Consider the following 27,363-nt stretch of genomic DNA (forward strand, 5'->3'; position numbering starts at 1 on the left):
AGCACTGTCAATTGTCCCACCAGAGTTTGGGACACCTGTAGCTTGGCTAACATCAGCTAATTCTCATTATAGAGGTGACACCAAACATTTTAAAAAACACAACTCAAACATGTACTGTGACAACTGTTGAATACAACATGTTACACTTCATTCGCTCCAAATGCAGCAATGGCCAGCCATAGGGGGCACCTGAAGAGAGAGCTGAGTGTCTTATTTAACATGTGTTGGTTGGATTTGATCTACCCTCTCCCAGCCTGATACCCTGCCCATTAAGCCACCAGGATGCTAAGCATTGCCTTTTAGATGTAGAACTGATTAATTTATTGGTTCTTCCATCCATTATCTGTAACCGCTTAACTTAACAGCTTAAAGGCTACACCCTGGACAGGTCTCCAGGCCAACACAGAGAGACATACACAGACAAACAACCATTCATACTCACATTCAAGGGGTAATTTAGAGTCACAAATTAACCGAACATGCATGTCTTTGGACTGTGGGAGTAAACCCACACAAGCACAGGGAGAACATGCAAACAGTCAGGGACGCTAACCCCCAAACCTCTAGCTGTGAGGCAGCAGTGCAAACCACTTAACCCCGATGCTGCCTGTTACTGGTTTTAGTTAAACTAGTTAGCTATGTTGATTATTTGCTCATTGCCCTTTTCACCAAACATGAAACTATGACAAACTACCCTAATTGTCAGCATACTACATACTGACACATAAAATATGTAAATGTGAAAAATTGTTGTGGCACTGCCATATTAATGATGTTTACATTTTTTGTGGGAATAAAGCAAATAATTAACAAGTTAGCTAACGTTAACCACACTAATAGTAATGCTTTACTTCAAAGATTTACTGAATAATAAACATATTTATAACTCACAAATACAACCATCTAGAAATTTCCAAAACTCACCAGACTTTAACAGTGTAACACTAACATTAACATTAACTTAGCTAACTAACATTAGCTGTTAACATTTAACTTACCCTAACTTTAACCTACAAAATTAAATGTGTGCGATATAGCGTATTCTTGAAATGAACACAAAAATCCCTAACATAACCCTTCAAATGTCTTATATGTTTTAACTTCTTATTTTCATTGTATAAAAACTAGTTATGTAAACTGAAGGATTCAACACAAAATCAGGTAAGGAAGCCTCCATGTCTGCCTCTGTACCTACCAGCGTGAAAAAAGGGGCCTATGCATGCATAAACCCATGTTGGATTAAAAGAAAATTAAATACAAATTATGTGTCATTTTAATACAAAAAATCAATAATTTAATATCTCATAATATAGAGCACATTTGTTATAACAAAAACAACACACAAAACAAACATATTTACATATTGATGGAATTTTATTCTGACTAAGAAGTAACCTAATGAAAACATATTATGGCTAGGCTATAACACTAGGACACTTGCTATGGCCTTATCTATTTTGTTCCTTGAAATAAAACACTGTGTTAAATTGTTTAACATGAACTGTGTCAAGCTTTTTGCACATTGTTTGCAGATTGAAATTTTGTTACATATCTTATGTTGCAATATTCACAACTATAGCAGCACATTTTTATGTTATTTTGTAACACAACTTTTCTAGGAAGGTACTAATTAAGCACTAACTACTGTATCTAAGTCTTTTTTCTACGTATTCTTCTTCGTTAGCTGTTTAATATTAGGTCATTCCTTATTTCTTTCTTGGTAAATAGATGTTTTTTTGTTTTACACAAAAACTATAGCTATAGCTAAAACTATAGCTTGACATAGAGTGCATTACACTCTACCTCAATGACAGAATAAAACAGCCTAAATAAGAATCCATAGACATTATTGCTAAAAGAATGTAAGCATACTGTATTGTGAACATTAACCTTGAAGATATCTGTCCTCAGCTACAGGCCAATTTGTTTCAAATGCTTATGCAGGTAGTACGGTGGTGGACTGGCTGACACTGCCGCCTCACAGCTAGCAGATCTCTACCTGCTGGCTACAGGTTGTGTGGACTTTGCATGTTCTCCCCGTGCTCGTGTGGTTTCCTCCAGCTACTCTGGTTTCCTCCACAGTCCAAAGACATGCATATTATATTAATTGTTGACTCCTAATTACCCATAGATGTGAATAGGAGTGTGAACACTTGTTTGTCTGAGTATGTCTCTATGTGTTGGCCCTGAGATAGACTGGAGACCTTTCCAGGGTGGACCTCGCCTCTCACCCAGTGACAGCTGGGATAGGCTCCAGCCCCCCACAGCACTGAACAAGATAAGTGACTAAAAATAATGAACAGATGGATTCTCGAGTCTGCTGTTTGGAAACATAATTATTTTTATCTGGGTAATGATGTTCATCTATGACAAGAAATCCTGTGAAAACATTTACCCAGCACAGTTTACTTAGACTATACTTGTTTCACCCCATTGCAACTCATTTTATACGTGCCAATAAGAAATGTGCAAAGTGTTGCAAAAGTGTGACATAACCATGTTCTTAAGTGCATTTTGTTTTAGCCCTCTGGCTAATTATATTAGTGATAGGAGTAGCACTGATTGCCACTCATAAAAGCTGCACTATCACTACTCACCTCAATCTTCAGCCCCCACAGTATTGTTCAAAGTTACCATCAGAGGAATTATTCAAGATAAAAGACACTAAGAAAAAAGTTCTCCCCTGACAGAAATTATCATTACAACCTTTTATGGGAAGTGCTAACTTACTTTTTTGTTTTACTCTTTCTTTCTCCATCTGTGTCACTCACTCTGTCTCCCAACTGGCAGAGAAAAGACAAGGAGAGAGAAACAAGGAATAGAAGAGTGAGTGAGCTCTGTCAGTTGGAAAGCACTGCTAAGTCTGGCTACACTACAAAGGTTAGCAGATCTGACTGTCAATAGTGTCTTGTGGGCGGGAGGGGGAGGAGGTGAGGTGGTGTTAGGGTTGGGGGAGGGGGGTCGCTTTGAGAGAAAGAGATACTTTGATATTTTGGAATGTTAGAAGGGTGAATGTGGAGAACTGGAGGTTGGGGATCTAATTACCGGGCCATAATTGGGGGCTGGGGAATAGGTTGCCGTCCTCTCAACTCACTGCAGATCAATTATGTTAAGAGAACATCTGTAAGTAGAGCTTAATGAGGTCCATTAGAGCAACATGCGCTGCCTTCCCTAACGGTGCTTGTCAGCTTCTTGGATGAGTTGGAGTGTGCTGCTGACTGGGGACCTGGTGGATGTGCTTAAATAGGAGAGGAGGCTCGACTCTCCACCGCGTTTCCCTGCCAGAGAACCAGAGAGACACACAGACAAATAAGTGTGGGAGAAAGTGAGAAGCCAGCAAGTGGGAAAGAGACGCTCGTTGAGTCGGGTCTGTAGCGCGCACAGCCTTGGGGGGGACTCCCTCACCTGATATCCCAACACCTTGAACAGAGAAGTAACTGTTTTCTAATTCCTGGCTTCAAGTTCGCTTGTTTTTTTTTTTGAACAATCTGGCGCACAACGAGCTGTAAAAAAGTTGCCTTGTGGACATTCAAAATCACGAAAACACGGAAGCTTTAAACCAGCGTTTTAAGGCAGCGTTTGTTTTGAGCATCCCTGGCTTCAAGGTAAGTGTTAATTCCCCTGTGTGTTTCTAATGTGAGTTTAATGGCAGACAAGAGGGTGAAAGCAACGTGTGGGGCCAGCTCGCAAGGAGACAAAACCACATCCAGCATCAAATCAGAACCGACGCTGGTACTGAGGATGTGTAGGTCCCGATGTCTTTTATTTGTCCAATAAAGACAGAAGCGGCGGTGTTTTGTGGTACAAAGGCAAGTTTCTCTCCGTTTTCTTATATTTGAGTCTTGATCCACGTGATGATCTCCTCCAACCTCCACCTTCACTGCCTCCATCTTCCATTCACATGGAGAATAACAAGCAGGATGAGTATTTGGCAGAACGCAGTGTTTGGAAGGGCATGGGGTGAGCTGGCTGCCTCACACACAGCACACACTCTGCAGAAAATTGCGTGATTACCAAGATAGGTAGCCGTGAAATAATGCAATTCAGGATAAAACCTAATAACTTACAGGTAACACCCTGTCAGCTTTAATGCATACCATCACTCATAATGGCCTACAGAACATTTTATGATCCATCTCATTGTCCCTGCATTTCTGGGCTGGAATGACATCTATTGACTTGTATCCCTCGATTATATTTAAGGGAAAACGTGCCGTGCTGTACACTACGTGTGCGGGTAGTTGTGCCGAACCGTGCTCTTTCACGTGGGCCTCCGCTAGTAGATGCTAAGGAAATTACATTGTGATGAACGCAGTTACAAAATTAATCTAGATGGAAATGGAATTATTGTGCCGTGTGCACACTGACTACGCGCACATGACTTTTGCTAAGGCTGACTTAATTAGCCTTAATGGATCTGCCCATTCATCCCGATAACATTAACATTTTCTCACACTTGAATGTCACTGAAGTGAATAAAAACACACCACATAGAAGACGTAATAGGTCCAATAAAGCTCTGTAGCCTACTGATTTGCAATCAGATTAGTTTAAAGGGGCTCCTAATAAAATCGATCAGCATAGTTTCTACTTTTGCTGCACCTCTGTTTATCTGGGCTTCACACTTGATGCACAACGGACAGGGTCAGCACGCGCTCTCTGGTGGGCACCTGTGTGTTCTGACACCTGTCCCTCATGACCAGAACTAGACTTTCTCAGTGCTGACCCCTGTCCAAACCCAAATTAAATCCTCTTAGGGGGATATAACGTTGGGACTTGCCGATGTTTGTCTAAGTGATCTCTGGTTGAATTTGTGTAGGAATAAGAAAAGCCTTTCCCCTATAACTATGTGCCCATAAGAGCAATAAATCCATCTTAAATTAAGTAAATTCCTGATGATTCAACAAAGTCATAGTTCCTGTCTATAATGTCATCTGCGCTGGTGATATATGAAGGACGTTGGAAAGGCTTGCGCTCGATCCACGCTCTGAGTGGCAGTGGCTTCTATAACATAGTGACCTGGTGGTGGTGGTGCAGTCCCCCTCCGCTCAGAGACTGAGTTTGACGACAATAAGACTTTTCCCATTTCTCAGCAGTTAGTCGTTGATGCGTGCGCAAGGCGGCCTAAGCCCCGTGAATGCTTCAAGACGGGCAGCTGTTTGGATCCTACAAAGTGGCTACTTTGTTCAATATTGAAATGTTGAAGATCAGGCACAAACATGCGATGTCAGTTTGGTGAACATATTCTGTTTATAGAGCTCTGTAGCTGGAATTCGTGTTTTGGGGGGTTGAGGATTCTTTTGAACTTTTTTAAAAAGGTGAGCGGATAGGGTGTTGGTATAAATGCAGCTTGAAATTGTCGTTGCTTGTTCCTACTTAAGGCCTGATTATCATCCCAACAAGGCTGAAATGAACCAAGTTAAAGTTTCATGAGTAAAGAGGTGTTAATCTTGCCTAATTTTGAATGAAAACGAGAGCTCAGGCAGATCATATGTTCCAGTGGTGATGCTGATGCTCCATTCGCTGTGTGTGAGGTGCCCGTGCGCACGTCAAAGCGCTGATTAGTGAGGCAGCGTGCAGCAGGAGCGGCTCTGATTAGGTGGCCACTAGGATTAGATGGTGGCTGCGCCGCGGAGGAGAATCATCTTTCTCGTTGTCATTTTGTCATTTGCTGGCTGCATCTTAGCGGACATTCAGCTCAGGACGGTGAGAAACGAACAAGTCGCTGCTGCTCCTCCGCCTGTAAAACGCTGCTCTCTTCATTCTTCTCCTGTCGCTGTGTTGGATTGTTCCCTCTCTAACAAAGCCTGAACCCAGTCTGCCTGCAGACAGCTGCTCTCCGGACCCGGCGGTCGCATTGCATGGTGGTGCCACGGCTGCTTCAGCGGCTCAACAAATGCAGAAAAGGGAGAAAAGTTTCGGTAAGATGTTTTCTTCATTCATCCAGGCGCTTCGGCTTGAATTAACGGCACGTTTCATGTATGTTTAGTGTGCTCTGCGACGGCAAGTTGCATTGAGCCATCTCTCTGACTGTGGACGGCTTCATGTGCAGATGAGCTGCCGCTGATTTAACTGCCCATTACCCACCATCATTGCTATTATAAGCTGTCATTCCACTCGTACGACATTGAATAGACGCGCTGTGCTGATCATCCAGCTAATGTGTGACCGCGTTTCTACCAGCTCCAGTGTGTGCTAGGTGCCTGTGAAAGCTGCATGGCAAATTGTGCGTGTGTGTGTTAAATCTGTTACTGGCCTTTACTAGCGCTTCACTACCATGGCAACAGTAATTAAAGGAATAGGGTGAAATGTCACCGTGTTGTTTTCGAACAGCGGGACTGTAATCTTACGCTATTCTTGGCTCCTCACTCACCATTGCTCTGGGTTCAGATGATGATACATTCGGCCGAGCAGCGTCTGCAGCCTGGAAGCTCACAATGAGAGAGTGGAAAGGAGGATAGTAGCTAGCAAGCAAATAAAACGGATATCATCAGTGCTCTGAGCAGCTGGGAATGTGTATCTTAAGGTTTTGTTTTGTTCAGCACCCTATCCACCAGGCTCAAGAGGGCAGTGGCCAAATTCATGCCCAGGTTTCCACTTTTCCTTTGGATTGACTACGTTCTTAACTGGGAGCAGAAACTATACCTCCTTTCCTTCATTAGTACTACCTTTGGGTTGGTAATGAGTAGCAGGGACTTTGGGGTGTTAATGAGGCTGGAGGGATCAGTGACTAGCGGCAGCCAACAGAGCAGCGTCGCACTCAGCTCTCTAAATCCAGCCAATTAACAAATCAAGAGCCCCAGTGCACTGGAACAGAGGAGCTGAGCTGCAACCTGTTTGATATCATTTTTTTTTAAAAAAAGTATCTCTCACTAAAAACGAAATAAATCAAAAATTTTTTAGCAAGTGTGAAAACTACTCATTATTTTAGGTGTTTCAATTACAGGACTAAACAGGACTAGTCTTTTGCATGTTTGAGGTCTATTTAATAAAACCCAGATAGAGTTTTCTTCTCTGTCACTCAGCCTTAATCTAAAACCGCTGTCACTGAACCACAGATTACAAACCAGGGGAAAGCCATCCACTAGTTTATTCATTTCCATGATCAAATTACTACTTGAAAACTCGAACACCAGTAACAGTAATATAAAACACTGTTTACAGTGAGATGGAACAACTCTAAAGTACCTCTATGTAAACCACAGGTTTCTAAGAAGACAACAAAAAGAGAAACTCTCCTGAATCTCATCACTGATGGTCTTTGTTTACTTTATTAGGAGTAAATGTTTGAATAAGCAAATACATTTGTCTCCTGACATGTTCAAACTAAATTCATAAATAGAATGTTTCAGTGGGTGATTTCCAAATGACTAAAGCTAAAAGTAACTTACGGAATATTAAGCGTGTGTATGGTGAATAGAGGACAAAGGGAGTGGGGGTGTGCCACTCCTCAGAGAATAGTAGGAGAATACTAATTCCAGCCTGGTGCGAACCTACATTGTAAACCCCCCCCCTCCTTTTCCTAGTGGGCCAACAAAGGCTCTTCACAGAGTCAGCTTAGGCCAAACAATAAGGTTGCTGCAAAGCTCCTGGCCTGTAGCCACGCCCCTTTAAACACAGAGGAGGTCAAAGTTAAGAAAAGTGTCCAGGAAGTGTAAAATTGTGGCTTTGTGTCTGTGTGGGCTATTTGTTGGTCTCACAACAAAGTGGTGTTGTTAATTTGCATTGGTAGTTATGTCACTAGTCAGTATCTGCTTCCCAGTAAATGGTCTGCACTCACTTCATCGTCTGACGGTCTTTGTCATGTCAGCACATTGCTGTTATTTTACAGAAAGTAAAGAATGTCACAGGCACTGAATCTAATTTCAGTTTTTCGTGTTTCAACACTTTAAACTATGTTACATTTATATTTTACAATAATTTTCCATAACAGTTGTGTGAATGCCTATTTTATTCAACTAACTATGAATATTTGCACCCATTTTTAAATCATTAAATTCAGAATATACAGTAGGTTAAGAAATTTTTGGCTACTACCAGATCAATTTTTCTCCAAATGTTTTATTCACAAAGAGGGGTTCAAAGAGTTGTTATTCCTTCACATACTGAGTATCACACTCTCCAATCTGAGGATTGTACTAATCACTGAATATACCTGTTTTCTATTTCCATGATTTCAAAATATATTTTAATATTACCTTTGACTTGGATTGCATCCAAAACTGGGCCTGGAAATATTGTGTTTTCCACAGGTCTGGTCTGTGTTCCAAATCCATAAGTACTAACTGTATACTCTGGATGCTAACTGCTATAGGACACTGATGTTGCAGTTAGTGTACAACAAACCAACATATTTTGCCATCAGGAAATAACAAGTGACATTCATGTGTTTGTGGAGCTGCCTAGTCACCGCTTTCTTCATTTATTTCTAATGTTCTGGGAATTGCATAGTGATACTCCTGCCCCTCATGTAACATGGTTTAAAACCCATAACTGAATATTTGAATCACTTTTTTGATGTATGAGTGGCAACATTTATTTTCTGATTAATATTAAAAAATGTATAATAAAATATGTTTCGTACTGATACCCCTGCTGCTGCTTAAAATTTAAGCATAGGTAGGTGTGTCTTCATTTCATTTTTATTGTCGACCAAACAGTAAAACATGTTATACATGTTAAATATAAAACTGTGTTGTTGTTTTTTTCTTTTACAAAAAGAGCATCACCATTAAGAAAATGTTTCTTTTCCTAATTCATTGTACTGATGTTCAGTGTTTAAAGTCTCTTTCTCTCTGTGTCTTTTCAAGGTATACAAATGCTCTCCGTCCAGCCGGACACCAAGCCAAAAGGCTGTGCCGGCTGCAACCGGAAGATCAAGGACCGCTACCTGCTGAAGGCCCTCGATAAGTACTGGCACGAGGACTGCCTTAAGTGTGCCTGCTGTGACTGCAGGCTGGGCGAAGTGGGCTCCACACTCTACACCAAAGCCAACCTCATCCTGTGCCGAAGAGACTACCTACGGTAAGGAAGACGGCGAACATCTTTACAGTATTCGTGTGCAGTTCAACAAATGTGTACCATCCAGATAATACACAATCTGGCCACAGTGGGTACTTGGTGTCAGAGGGTTAATAGACTGAAATCCACTTTATGCGTATGTAAAGTTCAAGTTGTGCTATTTTTTTTTTTATTTGATTGAATTGAGCACAGGAAGATTTTATTTTTTTGCCTTCTTTGAGTTTTGGCCCTTGAAGTAGTTTTAGGCTTTATTGTGCAAAAACTCCAGAATCAAACATGGCAAATTTAAATTATCATCTGGAATTTAAAAAAATGTTTTCTATTTTCTTTTATCTTTCTATTAGTAAAAAAAATGTCTCTTGTAGGAGTCAAACAGTATGTGTGTGACCCCATTTCCAATCACGTTATTTTGTATTATTTCGCAATTGTATTTTAAAGGGTTTTTTTTTAATTTATTTGTAGTTGTTGTGCCCCCCCTGTTTGTAAGACAGTTTTTTTTTTTTCAATTTTAGGAGAGCCAGCGCAAGCCTCCTGCCACAGTTAACATAATTCATTTAAAACTCTTGTCTCTCAGACTAATTGGAATTGAGCACAGACAGAAGCCAGCATATGAACTAATGAAACAGTCCTTATACTGACTAATTGTTGGGCATAACATTTTTAAATACAATATACAAGTTACCATTTTAATTTTGATCCCTATTGGGCCAGAAAAAAAACACAAATTGTAATCCCCACAAAGCCTTTTTTTTCATTGTCTTGTAGTTAATTATTCTCATCTATGGGCCTGTCGATTCCAGATTTATAATCAACAAGTCCCACTCTCTGCAAGTAAAGATTTCGTTATCAGTCAACTATTAAAGGCTGTAACTTCAAGAACACCACCAATTTGTTGTCTTTGGTATGGTCCTGTATTCCCCTCCTCCATTTGATTTAGCTGTTTAAATCAGTTTGGATAAATCCCATCAGCTGTCAAAGTGAAAATATTTGTATTTATATTCAATGGGATAATCCACAGTTGCATTTAGCATTATGAGGTTCCCTTTAAAACCATAATTATAACCCATATCAACTTCATACATTTAAGCAAATCAGTATTTGCAGATTAATTCAGAGGATGTTAAGGTGTGTGTTTACTTTTGTTCAAACTTAGATATATAAGTGCTTAAAATTATTTATTTATTAATCATTTATGTTTAAAAAGCTGCAGTAGAAATGCTCCCGTTGTCCTAATTAAAGCTAGAATTCCTTATGTCTTTAAGTCTCTACCAGTGCATGGTTACCAGGATTCACAGATTCACAGTGGTCACATTTATAAAAAGAAATATAACAGGTTGAAATAGCTACAATGATTCTTTAAAAATCCTACCAATATGAGTGCCCACTGCAGAATAACCAGTGAACCTACTATACTGGTGAAAGAAAAGAGAGTTCAGTGAAGCAATATTTAGTCCGAGTAAGTTTAATGCGGCTTTCACTTCATCCAAGCCATGTCACTAACCTGTCTGACTTAAAAATTGTACGCATGACAAACTCTGCTTTTACACCTTTTTACTTGGAGGAAAAGAGTTTACTGCCTCTGGCACAGGCGGGATAAGCAGTCAAAGATAATGAATGGATTGAATAGAGTTTACCTTCTTTTTACACTTTGTGGAAGTGAAGTTGACCTGCACCACACTGAATTCATTTCCCAGAAGAAAGTTCATTCACTGGTTTCTTCACAGTTTGTACATCTTGAGATTAGAATCATCTTTCTTAGTGTGAGCACAATGTGTTTAGTAGTGAAGCTTTGTAGTTTATCAGTGTCATTATCAGTTAGTGAGCACTGTAGGAAAAGGTACAATCTGTGATCCTAACTATGGTGAAAGACCAAAGGAAGTGATCTTGGTTTTACTAAAAAGATCATTTAATTCCAACATTAAACTAAAACACATTGAGATTTTTAGTACTGAAAAACAAACTATTACTATTCAACTAATCAAAAAAACAAACAAACGTTTAATCTTATTCTACAAACTCTTCATATATTGTTTTAATGCAAATCCAGTCAGTAATTTTGTAAACAAGACAGAGGTTTCTTTAAGTGTGTATGTATATATGTTCTCCTCAGAGATATCAGTGTTTTGTGGTTGTACGGAGGCATGCTGAGAGACAAACAGCCACTGGATTTAAGGTTGTTAACATGAGAAATAGATTAGTTTATGGAAGCCTAAACCATTTCTTCTGACATGGGTACATCCCCTACAATATTCAATGTTTTACCTTTATATAGATTGAGAAAAGTTTGACACATTCAGAATTTAATCCTTAAAAACAAGTAGTCTTCATCACTGGTTTTTGGCAGGATATAGCATATGGCCTGCAATAATTTGGCCTACATACAGCTATTTGTCAGTGTATTTATGTGGATACTCCTTATCTCTCACTCTATTGTCTTTTACACAGAATTATACATGTACACACAAGCAAACATACTAGGTTTTATTTTGAGTTAGTCCTTCCAGCACTACTGTGCTGCCCAAAGAGCACTGTAGACTACAGTTAAATCATTGGAAATAGTTCACGCCATAACATAACTACAGCTGTTTTAGGAAATTATAATCTTTTTTAAAAGCCTAAAATATTCATGTATCAGACAATATTTACAGTGCCTTGCAAAAGTATTCACACCCCTTTAAACTTTTCCACATTTTGTCACTTTACAACAACAAATGTAAATGTATTTTGGGATTTTATGTGATAGACCAACAGAAAGTGCCACATAATTGTGAAGTGACAGGAAAATGATAAGTGGTTTTAAAATATTTTTACAAATAAATATCTGAATAGTGTGGTGTGCATTTGTATTCAGCCCCCTGAGTCAATACTTTGTAGACCTCCTTTTCCTGCAGTTACAGCTGCAAGTGTTTTGGGGTATAGCTCTAACAGATTTTCACATCTAGATATTGAAATTTCTGCCCATTCTTCTTTGCAAAATAGCTCAAGCTCAGTCAAATTGGATGGAGAGTGACTGAACAGCAGTTTTCAAGTCCACAGCTCCTCAATTGGATTTAGGTCTATACTTTGACTGGGCCATTCTAACACATAAATATGCTTTGATCTAAACCATTCCATTGTAGCTCTGGCTGTATATTTATTTTCATTGTACTGCTGGAGGGTGAACCTCCTCCCCAGTCTCAAGTCTTTTGCAGAATCTAACAGGTTCTTCTAAGATTGCCGTGTGTTTGGCTCCGTCCATCTTCCCATTAACTCTGGCCAGATTCCCTTTCCCTGCTGAAGAAAGGCATCCCCACAACATGATGCTGCCACCACCATGTTTATCAGTGGAAATGGTGTGTTCAGGGCGATGTGCAGTGTTAGGTTTCCACCACTCATAGTGTTTTGCATTTGGGCCAAAAAGTCTCATCTGACCAGAGCGCCTTCTTCTTCTTCATTTGCTGTGTCCCCCACATGGCGTGTGGGGACTTCTTATGTCTTCCTTTCAACAATGACTTTCTTCTTGCCACTCTTCCATCATGCCAGATTTGTGGAGTGCATGACTAACAGTTGTCCTGCGGTCAGATTCTCCCACCTGAGCTGTAGACCTCACTTCTCTGATTAATGCTCTCCTTGCCCGGCCTGTCATTGTAGGTGGATTACCACGTCTTGGTAGGATTGCAGTTGTGCAACACTTTCTATCTTTGGATGATATATTTCACAGTATTCCGTGAGATATTCAAAGATTGGGATATTTTATTATAACCCAACCCTGCTTTAAACATCTCCACAACTTTATCCCTGAGCTGACTGGTGTGTTCCTTGGACATGATGCTGTTTGTTCACTAATGTTCTCTAACAAACCTCTAAGGACTTCAGAGAACATTAGGTGACTTCTGAAGAGAATTGGTTCCACTGGATTTTAGTTATAGGTATAAGAGTAAAGGGGGCTGAATACAAATGCACTTAAAACTTTTCAGCTATTTGTAAAAACTTTTGAAAACCATTTACCATTTTCCTTTCACTTCACAATTATGTGTCACTTTGTGGTCAAGAGGACTATGGTCTATCACATAAAATCTCAATAAAATACATTTACGTTTGTGGCTGTAACGTGGCAAAATGTAGCAGTATGTGGCAGTATGAATACATTTGCAAAGCACTGCATGGCATTAGGAAGGAGTGAGCATATTGTTGGTTTGGGTCTTTTTACACGACTTGTTGACACCAAGGACATAAAGAATAGCACTAGACTCTGGATATGAATATACAGTTTATCAGTGGGTGTGTATATATCCACAACTAAACCAGAGTAGCAGGACCATTAAAAGTGGCTGTCCTCATAGTAGTATAGCAGTGTCCACAGCGCTTGGTCCAGTGAGTGCTGTGTAGCAGAGCTTAAATCCAAAAACTGTAAACAGCATCAGTGTTGATATGGATACAGTAGCAGGCTATAGGCAGCTGGTAGCTATGGCTCAGGGGGTAGAACAGTGTCCATTAACTGCAAAGTTGGCGGTTCAGTTGTCCTTTCCTCCTGTCCACACGAGTTCTCCGGCTAGACGCTGCAAGTGGCTCCTGTTTTCTGTTTTTCATAAAAGCATCTGCCTAAATCTAAATTTAAATGGAGCAGTAAGACAAGGTGAGCATTTGTGGTCGACTGTGGCGCAGGAAGGTAGAGCGGTTGTCCACCAATCTCGCAGTTGGCTCCTCTGGTCACATGTCGAAGTGTCCTTGAGCAAGACACTGAACCCCAAGTTAGTTGCTTCTGGTGAGTGTCGGCCAGCTGCATAGCAGCTCCCCCACCGATGTGTGTGTGATTGTGAGTGTGAGTGTGAATGGGTGAATACGAAGCAGTTTAAAGCGCTTTGAGTGCCAATAGGTAGAAAAGTGCCATATAAGTGCAGACCATTTACCATTTCTGGAAAGGCTTGTGAATGTGTCCTGACAATTCTTAAATGGCAGTAATAAATTATAAATATAGCAAACTGCACCAAATAATAATCCTTGAACTACCTGCACAACAAGCTTTTAATCCCAGTGCATAAACAAGTTACCCCTTCATAAACCTGTGACTGCAAATATAATTACAGGTATTATCTCTTAGAGCTTAATTTGTGCATCTATATCTTTGAATATAGAGAAATGCAGCACAAACATTTTATCAACAGATGATCCCTTTGAAACCAAAGCTTCCACTGATGATATTGCTAATGGCATGACACGACTGTTTATGCTGCTGTGCGATATCTACAGTACAGAGTAATGTTTGAAAGCCCAGAGGAGGGTGGAGAGCAAACAGGCTAACACATTTAATGTAAAAACACTGAAAAAATGAAGTCGGCAGCACAGTGGTCTGCTGAGTTCCACTGCACACACACAACACCAGTGCTGGGTCCAAGGCCGGGTGCAGATGTGAAAAAGCTGTTGGGCATCAGTTAATGGAAAACTGTAAATTCCAGACATCCATTTTAAAGACAGCTCCAGGAGAACACTTATTTATTTATCTATCTATTCATTCATTTTTTAATCCAACTTCAATTTTCCTCTACAGTGGTTTTACTAAGATTCTAAATGCAAGCAAACTCACAGAGCTGTCAACATGGCTGGATTTATTAACGTTTTGGAAAGCTGGCTATAAGTGAAAGATAACCAACATGTAAAGCATAGTTCAATTTAATAACTTACATTTTTCTTCTTTTTCAGAATCAACTTTGTAGTCCAGAGCCACCTCGTATAACTATACATGTAAATCTAAATGAAAAATGTATCTTTTTTTCATCTCATATTGGGGTTCTGACACATTGTCATTTGGTATGTTGGCATCAGGCATGAATGTGACATCAAGTCAAGCTTTATCTTCAGGGACCAGCAGGGAGTAAAGAGAGAAGGCTTAGGCTGTCAGAAAGTCATGTTTTCTTCTCTGAAATCTCATTTAGATGTATTTCTCCTTATGTACATGTGTCATATGGTTTAATAAAAAAAGCATTTAGTGCATACTGAACCCAGACACGCATTCAAATGCAGTGTTGAAGGACGTGATGTGAATGAATTGTTAATATGATTGTTAATATGATTCATTCACGTTTTTAATCTGTTTAATTTTTTTTGTGGAGTTATTGCAATATGCACCTCTGCCACAACTGTTAACTCCTCAGTTAATCAAATAATTATATTTTCTATTATGTTGATTCATATACCTTTTCGGTAAGCAAATGTGACATGATGACATCATGACATTTAATATTTTCCTCCCATGTGTTCTTGTTAAAATATATAATTTGAAGAGTGTCAAAATCACTTGATGTCATTTTGCATGCTTAAGCTGAATTATACTAACATTGTCTAAGAATCATATGTGAAACAGGCTTTGTTTGAATTTGTATCTATATGTGCAGCTACAGGAATAATTTTGATGTAACCGTAAGTTGTCTTTCTAAACAAACAGATGAGCTTTTACGCACATACTTGGAGTACTGAAGTTGTCTGCAAAATGAGTGCTGAGCTCCCACAGATCTTTATAGACATTTTTATTAAGTTTAAAAATTAAAAATCTCATTTCAGAGCGTTTTATGTCACGTGACAAGATTATAAAAGGTTTTATTTTTTGCTCTGTTTTTAAGTCATGTATAAAAATATTCATGCTTCATATTGCGTTAATGCACATGTAGCACGAGTGACATCTGAAGCAGCATGCAGGCAGTTTAGACAGCTATTATTAAAATAGCAGTGTATCAATAATGTGATATGTGTGTCTAAAAATGCAGAAAAACTTTTGTGGAGAGAAAAAAATAAAGCACATTTTCCACATCCTGCCTTCTCCTCGTCGAGCTGGAGTGCAAACTCTGTCTACAGAAGTTATTCATGCTCCGTACTGCGCTGTTCACTCCTCGTGCAGCAGGGATGGGCTTGTTGTGTGATTTTCTCACACATTTCATTACGATGGCAGTTTCAACACCACTCACCCTCAAACTGAGAGGTTAAACTGATGAAACAAATTAAAAAAACACAGAGATTGGGTTCAATGATTTGATAGCATACTAATACCACTTCTATTACATAAATCTGCCTCCAATCTAATTTTATCTTGTTTTATAAAATACCAGCTCTTTGACATCAGTATGAAATTTCTGACCTGAGCTTATGGTGAGTGGAGTCTACTTTCCTTTTTACGCTTCTCTTCTGACTTTGTTTCCAAAAGCCTCATATTGCTGCTACCCAGAGCAAATGCACTTCCACTCTCGTCTGAAGAACAGCAGTTGTGGTCATGTCAATACAAGAAGCAACTGTGGCTCAGAAGGTAGAGCAGTTGTCCACCAGTCCCAGGCCTCTACGTTAGATTTTTGGCTCCTCCTGTCACATGTCAAAGTGTCTTTAAGCAAGACACTGAACCCCAAATTATGTACTCCAGCTTGTCCCACTGGTGTGTGTGCATGACTGAATGTAAATTAGAGAAGCAGTATAAAGTCTTTGGGTACAGATAAGCTCAAAAAGCACTATAAGTGCAGACCATTTACAGTTTGTAATGTGTTCAGAACAGAGTACATACATGTATGCAGGACCAAGTGTGAAAAGATCACCAGAAAGTTTGCAAACCACTTCCTCACCCTAACCCACCACTGCACTGCCTCTAAATGTGCTTATTATGTTCTACGTTCTGTCTTTTGACATGGAGTGAAGGTTGAAGGAGCCACTTTTTATGAATCTGAACTATATGAAGGACAAAACAGCCAAAATGTTATAGTTTGGCCTGCAGGAAGTTGTTAACTGGAAAAACGGTGACAGACAGAATGATAAAGTTAAACGTCCATTTGTGAATATGGGGCTCACAATTCAGTTTAGGTTTACCCAAATTACACATGTCCTCATTTCACTAAGCAGCACTGAGGACTCCCACCTGATTAGTCATTATTTAGGCATTGATGGATGGCAAACTAAAACTGAAAGCCTGTGATTTCACAGTAGCCACTGTACAACACTCACACACTGCTAAATTGAAGATCGCTGTGCATCTGGGAGATCTGTAGAAAGCTGAGTGCAGCTTGTCATCACCTCTCTCCCCTCTGTTTTTTTTTTTGGAGGCTGAAAGATTCAGGGCAGCTTCTCTCTCTGTCTAATGACTACCACAGATGTTCACCTGTTCTTGCAACTAACACTGAAGGGCACAAGGACATCCTTAGACAGGCTGCTGTTCAATGACACCACAGCTTACTTTTTTCAGCTGCTCTAAATGCAGCAATTGGTCTACTTAGACAGTTTACTGATGTTTTTAATCTATTTAATTCTAAAGAATAGAATATATTTTAACCAACACATTACATTATTGCTGACCTTAAGCATTTTGTGTTGCATTTTTATGCCTTTCTTTCACTAAGTATTTATTCCCTGTGTAGAATAAGGTGGAGGATTTTGTGCGTTTGAAGGATGTAGTTCCTCTAAAAGGTTATAGTGCCTGTTGCACTGGTGAATGCCACCATCATTACTTTTACTGTCCTTTGTTTCTCATTGGAGAGACAGCAGCAACACTTTGCACTGTTACAAAATCAAGTTTAAAACTAAATGTCAAGTCAGTCCCATGCTGACAGAATAACAGGCTTTGATTTCTCTGATTATGTGCAGTTAGTTCAATCAATAGAATATTTATGTTAAATGGCGTAAATGCACACTATGGTTGAGTTGGTTTGCAGACATTGTGGTTTGTACCTCAAAGATTCCAAAGACAAAATGATTTTCTGCAACATCAAAAAGATGCAGCTTTTTTCAATGCCTTGAGCACTCGAAGGAGTGAATGTGCCTGGAATGTGTCTGTCCATTCAAGCACCAGATTGAATCCTGTCTCTGCTGCTTGTTATTATAATAGAGCACTCAGCATGCACAAAGGTCCTCTCCTGCTCAAGCTTTTAATGGGAATATGAGGTGGCGAATGCAGCACTCAGTCTGTCAGAGCTGCCACTTTGCCTTCTTATTCCTTCATCTTTCCTAAATGCACACACACACTCATCTTAGTCCTCTTGGCCTTCTTTGATGCTGCTAATCAGCCTCTCCAACACTTGAGACATACATAGATGATTACTTGTTTCTCATTACATATAAGGGTGAAACTTTGTTTGACGTCCTTTTACTCTCTGGCTTCCTATTGCTTTCATTCCTCCTAACACACATTATTCTCCCCTACACAACTCCTCCCTCCTCCTTGCCCCCCCTGGAGACTCCTCTGTATGAGGCTAGATATACACACAGCGGCATGACGGCCACAGCTTTACAAGGTGAACTATTCCCTGGCACAAGTTATTATTAATAACTGCCCGAAGGAGGAGTCACCCAAGATAAACTCCTTGAAAAGAACCCCAGGCAAGGCAAGTCAGCTCCAGCTGGCTGTGTTGTAAAACAATGCCCTTAATGCAAGAATAATGCATATGGGAGAAAAGGGGGAGCTGCACAGTGAATTTTTGTATGTGAAAAATTAAGATGTCACTATCTGGAGCTTTGAAGCATACCTTTACCGCTGAACTGATGGCATTGGAATATGAATAGGTTAGAGCTATAACTTTCAACGCCCTTTTTCTTTACCACTGCATTGTCATTAAACATCTGATTGCAGCATTAAATTCAGATGGCTAGAGAGTGCAGAGCCGCTGGGAGGAATAACCGTGAAAATGAGAGAAATAGTAATCACCAGCCATGTTATGTGACATCTCTAGTTAGTTAAATTCTTAGGGGGGTTTTATGAGGGGCATTTTAGCAGTGTGCAGCATTCTAGTGTTTTAGTAAAACTACAGTAGATGTGACTAAGGTCTGTACACATGATTTACATGTCTTTAGTTACCAATAACTGAGATACTAACATACAACTAAGATATAAAATTATTAAAATAATAACTGGGAAAGTGTTTTTATGAGTTCCTATGTATAAAACACAACTTTGTCATCTACCCTCCATCACATTTCCCCCTCCAGTCTCCTTTTAACCGGTTTTGGTAGCGTCATGAATCACAGAGTGACTTATGTAAAAATATGATATGTTAATGCCTATATAAGTGCAGACCATTTAACATTGATGTAAAAGCCTTTGTGTTTGTTGTTTTTTTATGAGGTGAGAGTTTCCTGCTGCAGTGATTCCTTCAGTCAGTGAAAGAAGAGTCTGATGGTTTAGGTTTTTACAATGACAGGGGTAACCTCAAAGATTGTCTGACTGTTATATGCTGTTCTAGGGATCCCAAATAGAAGGTCCTTTTAACCCTAGGGTTAGGCTAACCCCCTAACCCTAACCGGTTTGGGCTGATAACACAGCTTTGCATAACTCCACCAAAAACTGCATGAAAATAATCAACAGGCCTGTGTGACAAACATGCTTTGTTTCACATTTGATGTAAGGTGTAATTTGTAGGATACTGAGAATTAAAAGAACTACAAAGTGGTTCACAACATGGCACATATGGCATGAATCTTAGGATTAGGTTGGAATGGCCACTAGCACTATTTGTAAAAAGTACAGTTTTGAATATTTTTCCTGTTATATTTATTCAAAATGTTTTTGTACACACCATTTCTCCCTATATGATGCCCAAAGGGCCAACTATGACTGAAAGCACTGAAAAATGAAATAAGGTTAACTATACACATTTATAAAATATCTCTACAATGCTGTTTCTTCTTACTGCGAATAAATACCCTATGTTGCCTCTGGATGCCAATAAAGACGTACATTAGTCATTTTATGTGATTCACTGACGGTAGCTAAAAATGACTGAATTTAAAGTCTGAAAAGATTTAAAAGTAGGCAACACTTGCAGATTGTCGATTGAATTTTTTTGTTATTTGACTAATGAACTTCTGCCTGTAAATGTATATAGACTGTATATAGTCTGAAAGGAGAAGTGATGTAATTTTTTTAAGCTTGGCAGTTATTCTAACAAATCTGAATGTTGCCCATAGAAGACACTGACTTGTTTAGTGTAAACATGGGCAGTCAGACTGGTCTTTAGCTATGCAGTCACGTACACAGCAGGATCCTATAAATTTGTTATGTTTTGCATGGCCCTTAAGGCCTTAGTGGGGATATCTATTGCAGCGTCCCAAACATATCAACCAAGCTAATCGAAAATTGAGCACATCCATAGTCTCTTGATACTTTGTAATATTGTCACAATCACATGGGACCACTCTTACCAGACAGGCTACTTTGTACATTACATTAAATTCATTCATGCCTTTTAAACATCTAAAACTCATAAATACAATCTAAAACTGCTAATACTGTTATGGGTGCCAAAGTGTCAGGATTAAATTTCTATAAACATTTTCATTTAATTTTCATACTGTGTAGATGGGAAATTTTGCTGCTGACTGGGACTAAGGCTAAATTTATCATCCACTGCATAGCCCTTGCTCGTTTGTTTCCTCATCCCAATTATTTAACATTCTGTCTGTATTAGGATTAACCTTTATTGACATCGAGGGGGTGTGAAGACTGACATTATGCGTTATGGGAAAAGGAGCACGGCGTGCTCAAAGAACCTGTGCTTGGTTCCCCTTCTCACCTAGTGGCCATTGGGCCTTTCCACCTTGAAAGTATGCCCTCCTTTGTTTTTAATTAAACTTAGCTGCAGTTTGGACACTTTGACTTTTTTTGCTCCCTCTCTATGAGGGGTGCTGTGGGTCATTTCATGTATATATTTATGGTCCTTTTCCTCTCGGGCTATAATTCACAAGGTTTTACCAATTAAGGAGAGGTTTGAGTTTCTAGTAACATTTTGGTTTAATTCTTCAGCTAAAATCCCTATGTTATGACAAAATCTCAACTGTACTTTGTATCTGCTTATTTTAGGGTAGCATCTGACTTCCAAAATATGTTGAAAATATTATGAACAGTATTTTTTTGGATGCTTAAACCTTCCCAAATTAACAGTTGTTAGGGGACAAAATGTAGACTGTTGTCTCTGGTTTTAAAAATCAGACATGTTGGATGTTCTAATGTTTACCCAATCATCTTCCTAAGAGAATGTGTGACACTAACAATATCATGTAATAACTTTGACCTTTGCTTCTAAGAGACTTTAAAGATCTTTGTCACCAAAACATAGATTATTTTAAACATTTTAAAATTTACAAGTAAGATGTTGTTATTATTGTTAATAATAATAACATAATTTCAGAAGGGAAATTGAGCTTTTAGGGTTGTTACCTGTAAACTAAGAAAACTAATTTTTGTCACATTGAACTTGGATAGTTCAGTTAAATGATATGTTCTCTTACAACAACTGTAAGTATTTTTAAATGTGGTTGCATTGGGCAAAATGGAAGGCACACCATAGTAATATTTTTTATGTGACTTTTTTTTAACTCACTATTTTCAAAGGTTCCCCTTCTAGTTTCTGCCAAATGATTACAATGTAAATGTAAAATGACCTTAAACCTCACATGGAGCTCAAGACTCACCCACAGGACAGCTGGGTGACTCTATGATTTTTAGATTTAAAATTGGCTGTAGACTGTAGATGAAACGCACACATAATTTCTGCACTTTTAAAAAACGCTATCAGGCCACAAAATTCCCTTAAAATTTATTTACAAAATATTGCTAAAAAAACAGTGTTATTAATATTTTTCCAAGCATGTTTTTGTGAGGATAGCCCTTTTGACAAAATTCAATGTTTTTTTTTTCATTAGTAAGGTTTGCATTTGTTTATTTACGATAATCTGATAACCTCTAATATCTAAAGGGCTGCGCAGAATGTTGCAGAGTGTAAAAAGTGAAGCAAAGTTGTTTTATAGCATCGAGACAGGCCAGGCTGAACAAACGAGTAGGAGTTGCGGTGTCTTTCAGACTGACAGAACCTCAACACATGGCTGTATTACAATTAGAACCGTGGTTGAAGAGTTCAGTTTCGCTGTGTTGTTGCACAGCACCACCATACCACAAAAAAACTGTCTCTGTACTGCAAAAGGAAAGAGGCCGCAGCAGACACTGCTGAAAGGCTATTTCTTAACTTAGAGATGTGTGTGTGTGTGTGTGTGTGCACCTGTAAAGTAAAGCCATGAAAATTGCACTGCATCTTGCTTTGTGATAAGAGGGTTTCTGAGTACGTTTTATCGCAAATGCAAGTTTGAAATAAATTCAGGAGCAAAATTGCACTGTACCGCCAAATCTGCATAAGCGCAGCTAAAGCTGCAGATCTTCTCCTACACTGGATCAAACAAGGTTGTTAGGTGCAAAAAATGCAAACAGGTGCAAACTAATAAATAATAATTTTGGCTTAAGGAAAAACTGCATTTGGCCTAATGCTTATATTGACATAGAGCTCATTTAGAAGTCACTGCTGTTCAGTTTGCAGTATCAATGCCAGTCCCCACATGTTTTGATTTGTTGTCACTTTAATGTTATGTGTGGGTAAAAGGCCTCACCTGAAACCACTGGCTGCAGCACAGCAACACATATTTTGCTGCTAGCTCTCTACTGCAGGCAGTGAGCATAAGAACATCCCTGTTTTCTGGCACACAGTGATATGCAGCATCCTCTACTCAGCCCCGAAGCTTTGGCACATGTTGGTTTTGTTTTTCTTGTATGGGTTTAGGAATCATACAGTTTTTAGCCTGTATATATTCACAATTCATCAAAAACTCCCCCTCACCTCTGCACAGAAAATGTTGCAGACTGAGGTTGAACCAAGATGCCAAAGAGAGAAGACAACCGTCTTCACTATTTAACTATTAATACTAAATAGCTCCAAGTCACAAAAGCAGATGTGTTGTGGCACTCAGGATCAAATGCAACCATGCATAATTAATGTGGTCTGCCAGTGCAGATGAAGACAAATGAGGGACTGTTTTTTTGTCTGTCAGTGACAGGAGGGAAAGAGCAGTAGCAGAGAAACTGTGATACAGAGAGATGAAAAAAAAATTTAAACTGAGCACTTGTTAGTCAGATACTAGTGTGACCTTTAACCTCTGTGTGCAGGTGTATGTGCAAACATAGTTTTAGGGCTTCTCAGAAATCAGGGCTCTGGGTCAGTTGAGGCTGATGTGGGTCAGAGTAAGCACTGCTTCATAGAGAGCCACTAACTGTGACCTGGGAACTCCATCGCTCTCCTGTGTGCACAGGGCTCAGCAGGTACTCTTACTGTTCTGGTGATGGATCCTCGACAGGATCTGGATTATTTTGAATTCTGAATATGTCCAGAGACAGGAAAAAAAGAGTGCATGCCAGAACATGTCCCCAGCATTGTGGATACACCTGAAAGTGCTGAACCTTTTCATCATTAAAAGTGTGGTTGTCAGTAGTCAACTGTCAAATACCCATTAGGTTTAAGAACCTTTTTCAAGGGCATTCTGGACAAGGCAGCCAACCCTTTTTACCTGTTAAACTGTATTCCCAGGTCTCAAAGCAGCAAGTCTGCATGCCTTACACCGAGTCTGCTCAGCTCACCAGCAATTAGTGTGTGTAAGTGTTGTGCGTGTATGTTGTGGGCTTCAGCCAGGCTTTCTGTGCCACTGCTGGTTAATGAGGCCTTTATGGAGATAAAGTGGGGGTGCAGGAGTGGAGGACCTGGAGATGAGTGCTAGGCAGGGAGACGAAAGCTGCCTGCAGCTTTTAGAGCAGTGAGAAGTAGGGGGCAGGGCCGGGGCAGTACTGTGGAAAACAGGATTTCAAAATGCTGATTGGTTGATGTCAGCCTCCTTTACAGGCATTATTTGGATGTATAGGCAGAGCTTTGAGGCCAATGCTGAGCCCCTGAGCGAATACTCAATTAGTGGGCGGCCTAGCGGAACTGCCAGACACTATTGTTCAGCCCCCAACCCCCTACATCCCCTCCCAACCTAAATCCAGATGCTGCCTCCCAGGCTGCACACTGGGCAGATCTCTCCAGCGATCGGTCAAATTAGTCTGTGTGGACTCGTTGAGAACATACTTTGATTAAAGTCTAAAAGGGTTGGTAAACCATCAAGTAGGAGAGGACTAAAAAGCACTTGCATTTTTGTTGTTTTTATCACACATTTTATTCTGTTTTTTATGGTAACCAAAGTGCTCAGACTGCGAACCTGCTGTACCTGTGTTATGTTTGTGTATAATGAGATATAAATGTACACCTCACAAGAGTTCTCTTAAAGTTTGAATCAAACTAATTCCCATTTATGTATTTTCTGAAATTAATTGATAGTAAATTTATTTCAGTGGGATGATCGCTTTACTGACAGACTTTTGCAAGGTCATTCAGCTCTTAGCACTTTCAAAATGGACTGACCTATGTTCTGTACAGTCCCTAAACACATCACAGACACATCAAGTTAACCAGGGTAGAGAAGTAGGAAGAAATTGTGTGGATGCACATTGAGTGAACAATTTCCTTCTTTTACCACTCACATTCAGCTATTGTGTGACAATGCCTAAATGTATTTATCTCATTAAAACTAATTTAAAAGGACTGTGAACACTAATATTTCCATTTGATACATTGCACCAGACTTAGCTTAAAGCTAAATATTATCTGCAGTCCTCTGGCTGGTCACATCAAAAAAACACAACAATAACACAGCTTAAAACTGACTAGCAATGAATAAAACCAGAGACATGATACTTAATCAAAAAGAATGACACTGGTACACTGAATAATGATAACCCCAGTCTACAGATTTGTGCATCATTTAACATATTTTGATTTGGTTTAAAAATATTAAAAGAACTGCAGCGGTTCAGGTCATCTGATGGGGCATTCCACTGATTTCAAGCTTTCATAGTGAATCCTGAGTGCGTATGACCAAAAGGGACAATACAGTCTCTTACATAAGATATTCTCAATGATTTTACACAGCCCTATGAGCAAAAATTAAATAAAGGGGGAGGGACCAAGCAATTTAAAGTTTTATGAACAATGCACAAATTTGAATATAATCTATAATTCTCAAAACTTAGACGATGATTTTTCTCCTGTATTCTACAGTGAAGGTATTGCATTTTTTTATCCAAAGAGTGATTGTACAAAGACTAAAGATGTAATGAATTTTCCTCCTGCTTGACCCCAACATGTAATTCAGTAAGATGTGGAACAGGATAATGGTTCGCATACATCTCCTAGCTGCATCCAAGGTTAGTTTCTTATTTGTCTAAAATTTGCCAAATTGTATTGTACAATTATGCAGATTTTTAAACATGTTTTCTAAAGTTCAGATGTGGATCCAATCTCCAAAACCCTAATAAGGTGCTGTTTATTGACTTTTAGTATATAACATTATACCATATTTTTTTCTTGTTAAATTTGTTAATTTTCAAACAGCCTAACATCCTCGAGGAACTACCATTGTGCACTTTGTTAGTAGACAGTACATCGTTTCATTCAATACCCTCTTTAATAAACATGACATATGAAGACATTGGTTCCAGCCTACTAGTTGAAAAATTAATTTATATTTGAAAGAAGAACATTATGATGGACCGTATCAAATGCTTTGCACGAACCTGATCACTCCTCCTTTATCAAGCTTAGATTGTATTTGATTAATTAGATGTAGGGTTGCTGATTCAGGTATGATTTGATCTAAAACCAAACTGTAAATGATGTAAACCAAATTAAACCAAATTAATTGAGTTACAAATTGTTCACCTTGGAAACAACTGGCTATATACTAATGGGCCTACTAGCCTACTAGCTTTATGCAATTTTCTAGGCTTAAAAATGGCATGCTTACAATCTTTAGGAAATGTACTAAATTTAAATGACAAATAATTAAGATCGTCTGACATGGACGCTTTCACTGTAGAATGATAGCAATAGTTAGGAAACTGTGTTTTATATAAAAAGAGTCTCCCATTTGGAATCACCCAATTGGTAAATTAAATTGTCTGTGCAGGATATACCCTAAAAATTAGTAATTTTGTGCACTTCTCTTAAAAAAATGCTTTATTTTCACAGCACATCAAAAGAGGAATTTTAGGCCCTACAAAATAGAAATGTTACAGAGTAAGCTATTTTATAGAAAAGCAAGTGTACCACTGCAACAACACAGACTCTGGCCCCTAAAGTATAATTAAAGTTTAATTAAAATCTGTGAGCAGGTTTTCCTACACTAGCTGTACAACCTCCTTTCAACTACAACCCTGTCAAGACATGCAAGGACCAAGTTGTTCATAAAGCAGTATTCTGTTGTTTAAATACAATATAGTTTTAAATATAGATATCTCTCCTTTTCTCTCTCTCTCTCAGATCAACTCTACATGATTAATTACCATAACAAATGCAGCACATGGCTCATTTGCAATTAGGCCAGCAACTCCTGACACTATTTTAGTAGATTTAATTTACAGACTGTTTCTGACTATTGAGGCTGTCAATCGAATAACCTTTCTAACCACAAATAATCACACTTCCCGTACTTAAAAATTTAAACACAAATTAATCACAAGATTTTAGCTTCTGTGCCACACAGATTCACATGGAATATGACTAATAAAAATAATTGTATTCTAAAATACAGTCCCTTTTGTCTTATCGTGTTGAGTTTGCATGTTCTCCCTTTCCTTGCGTTGGTTTCCTCCGGGTATTCTGGTTTCCTCCCACAGTCCAAACAAATGAATGTTAGACAACCATTCACAGTCACATCCCCATCTATGAATAACTTAGAGTCACCAATTAAACTGACTGTGTGTGCCAGTCCAGAGGGTACCTCACCTTTTTACCAGTAAATAGCTGGGGTTGACCCAGTTCTTTGACAATTAAACACAATATGGTTTATAACAAATGAGTTGATGACTTGGCATTAAAGTGAATTCAAAACTAAACATGAATGCTGCTGTCTTTCCTTTTGATTATCTTGTTCAATTCAATTCAACTTTATTTATATAGCGCCAATTCACAACAAAGTCATCTCAGGGCACTTTACAGAATAAAGTCAAGATTATAAAGATGTATAAAGAGAACCCTACAATCCCCCCTGGAGAAAGCCATAGGCAACAGTGGAGATGAAAAACTCCCTTTAACGGAAGAAACCTCCAACAGAACCAGGCTCAGGGTGGACAGCCATCTGCCTCGACCGGTTGGGGTGAGTGGAAAGTGAAGAGAGAAAAGAACAGAGCAACAAAAAGCAACAACAAAACATTGGGCAGATTGGTAGGACCAGTAGCTGCACACTGGAAGACACACAGCTTCAAAGCCAGGGACATCTGCAGAAAGGGACAGAGAGAGGGGGACAGAGAAGGACAAAGACAACTATGGTAGAAAACACACAGAGTTAATGACATACAGTGGTGACAATTGCGGAGTGAGAGGAGAGGAGAGATGGTTAAGAAGAGGAAAGGATCTCAGTGCATCGGGGGGTGGGTCCCCCAGCAGTCTAAGTCTATGGCAGCATGACTATAACTAACTATATGCTTTATTA

The 27,363-nt window shown here is 39.1% G+C and overlaps 1 protein-coding gene across 2 annotated transcripts in view; it reads left to right on the forward strand.

Annotated features, from left to right (window-relative positions):
• The first annotated feature begins 2,933 nt into the window (after positions 1-2,933).
• Positions 2,934-27,363, forward strand: part of lmo3 (LIM domain only 3) — a 44,926-nt gene continuing 20,496 nt past the window's right edge. Inside the window, exons 1-2 of one of the 2 annotated variants that reach the window (XM_067490890.1) lie at positions 2,934-3,605; positions 8,811-9,024. In XM_067490890.1, the coding sequence (XP_067346991.1) occupies positions 8,819-9,024 (206 nt within the window). In that variant the 5' untranslated portion in view covers positions 2,934-3,605; positions 8,811-8,818. Of the gene's footprint in view, positions 3,606-4,637; positions 5,922-8,810; positions 9,025-27,363 lie in introns of those variants that run through there. The other variant, XM_067490889.1, reaches the window with a different exon arrangement.

The sequence above is a fragment of the Channa argus genome, chromosome 21, assembly GCF_033026475.1.
Source record: "Channa argus isolate prfri chromosome 21, Channa argus male v1.0, whole genome shotgun sequence".
NCBI lineage: Eukaryota > Metazoa > Chordata > Actinopteri > Anabantiformes > Channidae > Channa > Channa argus.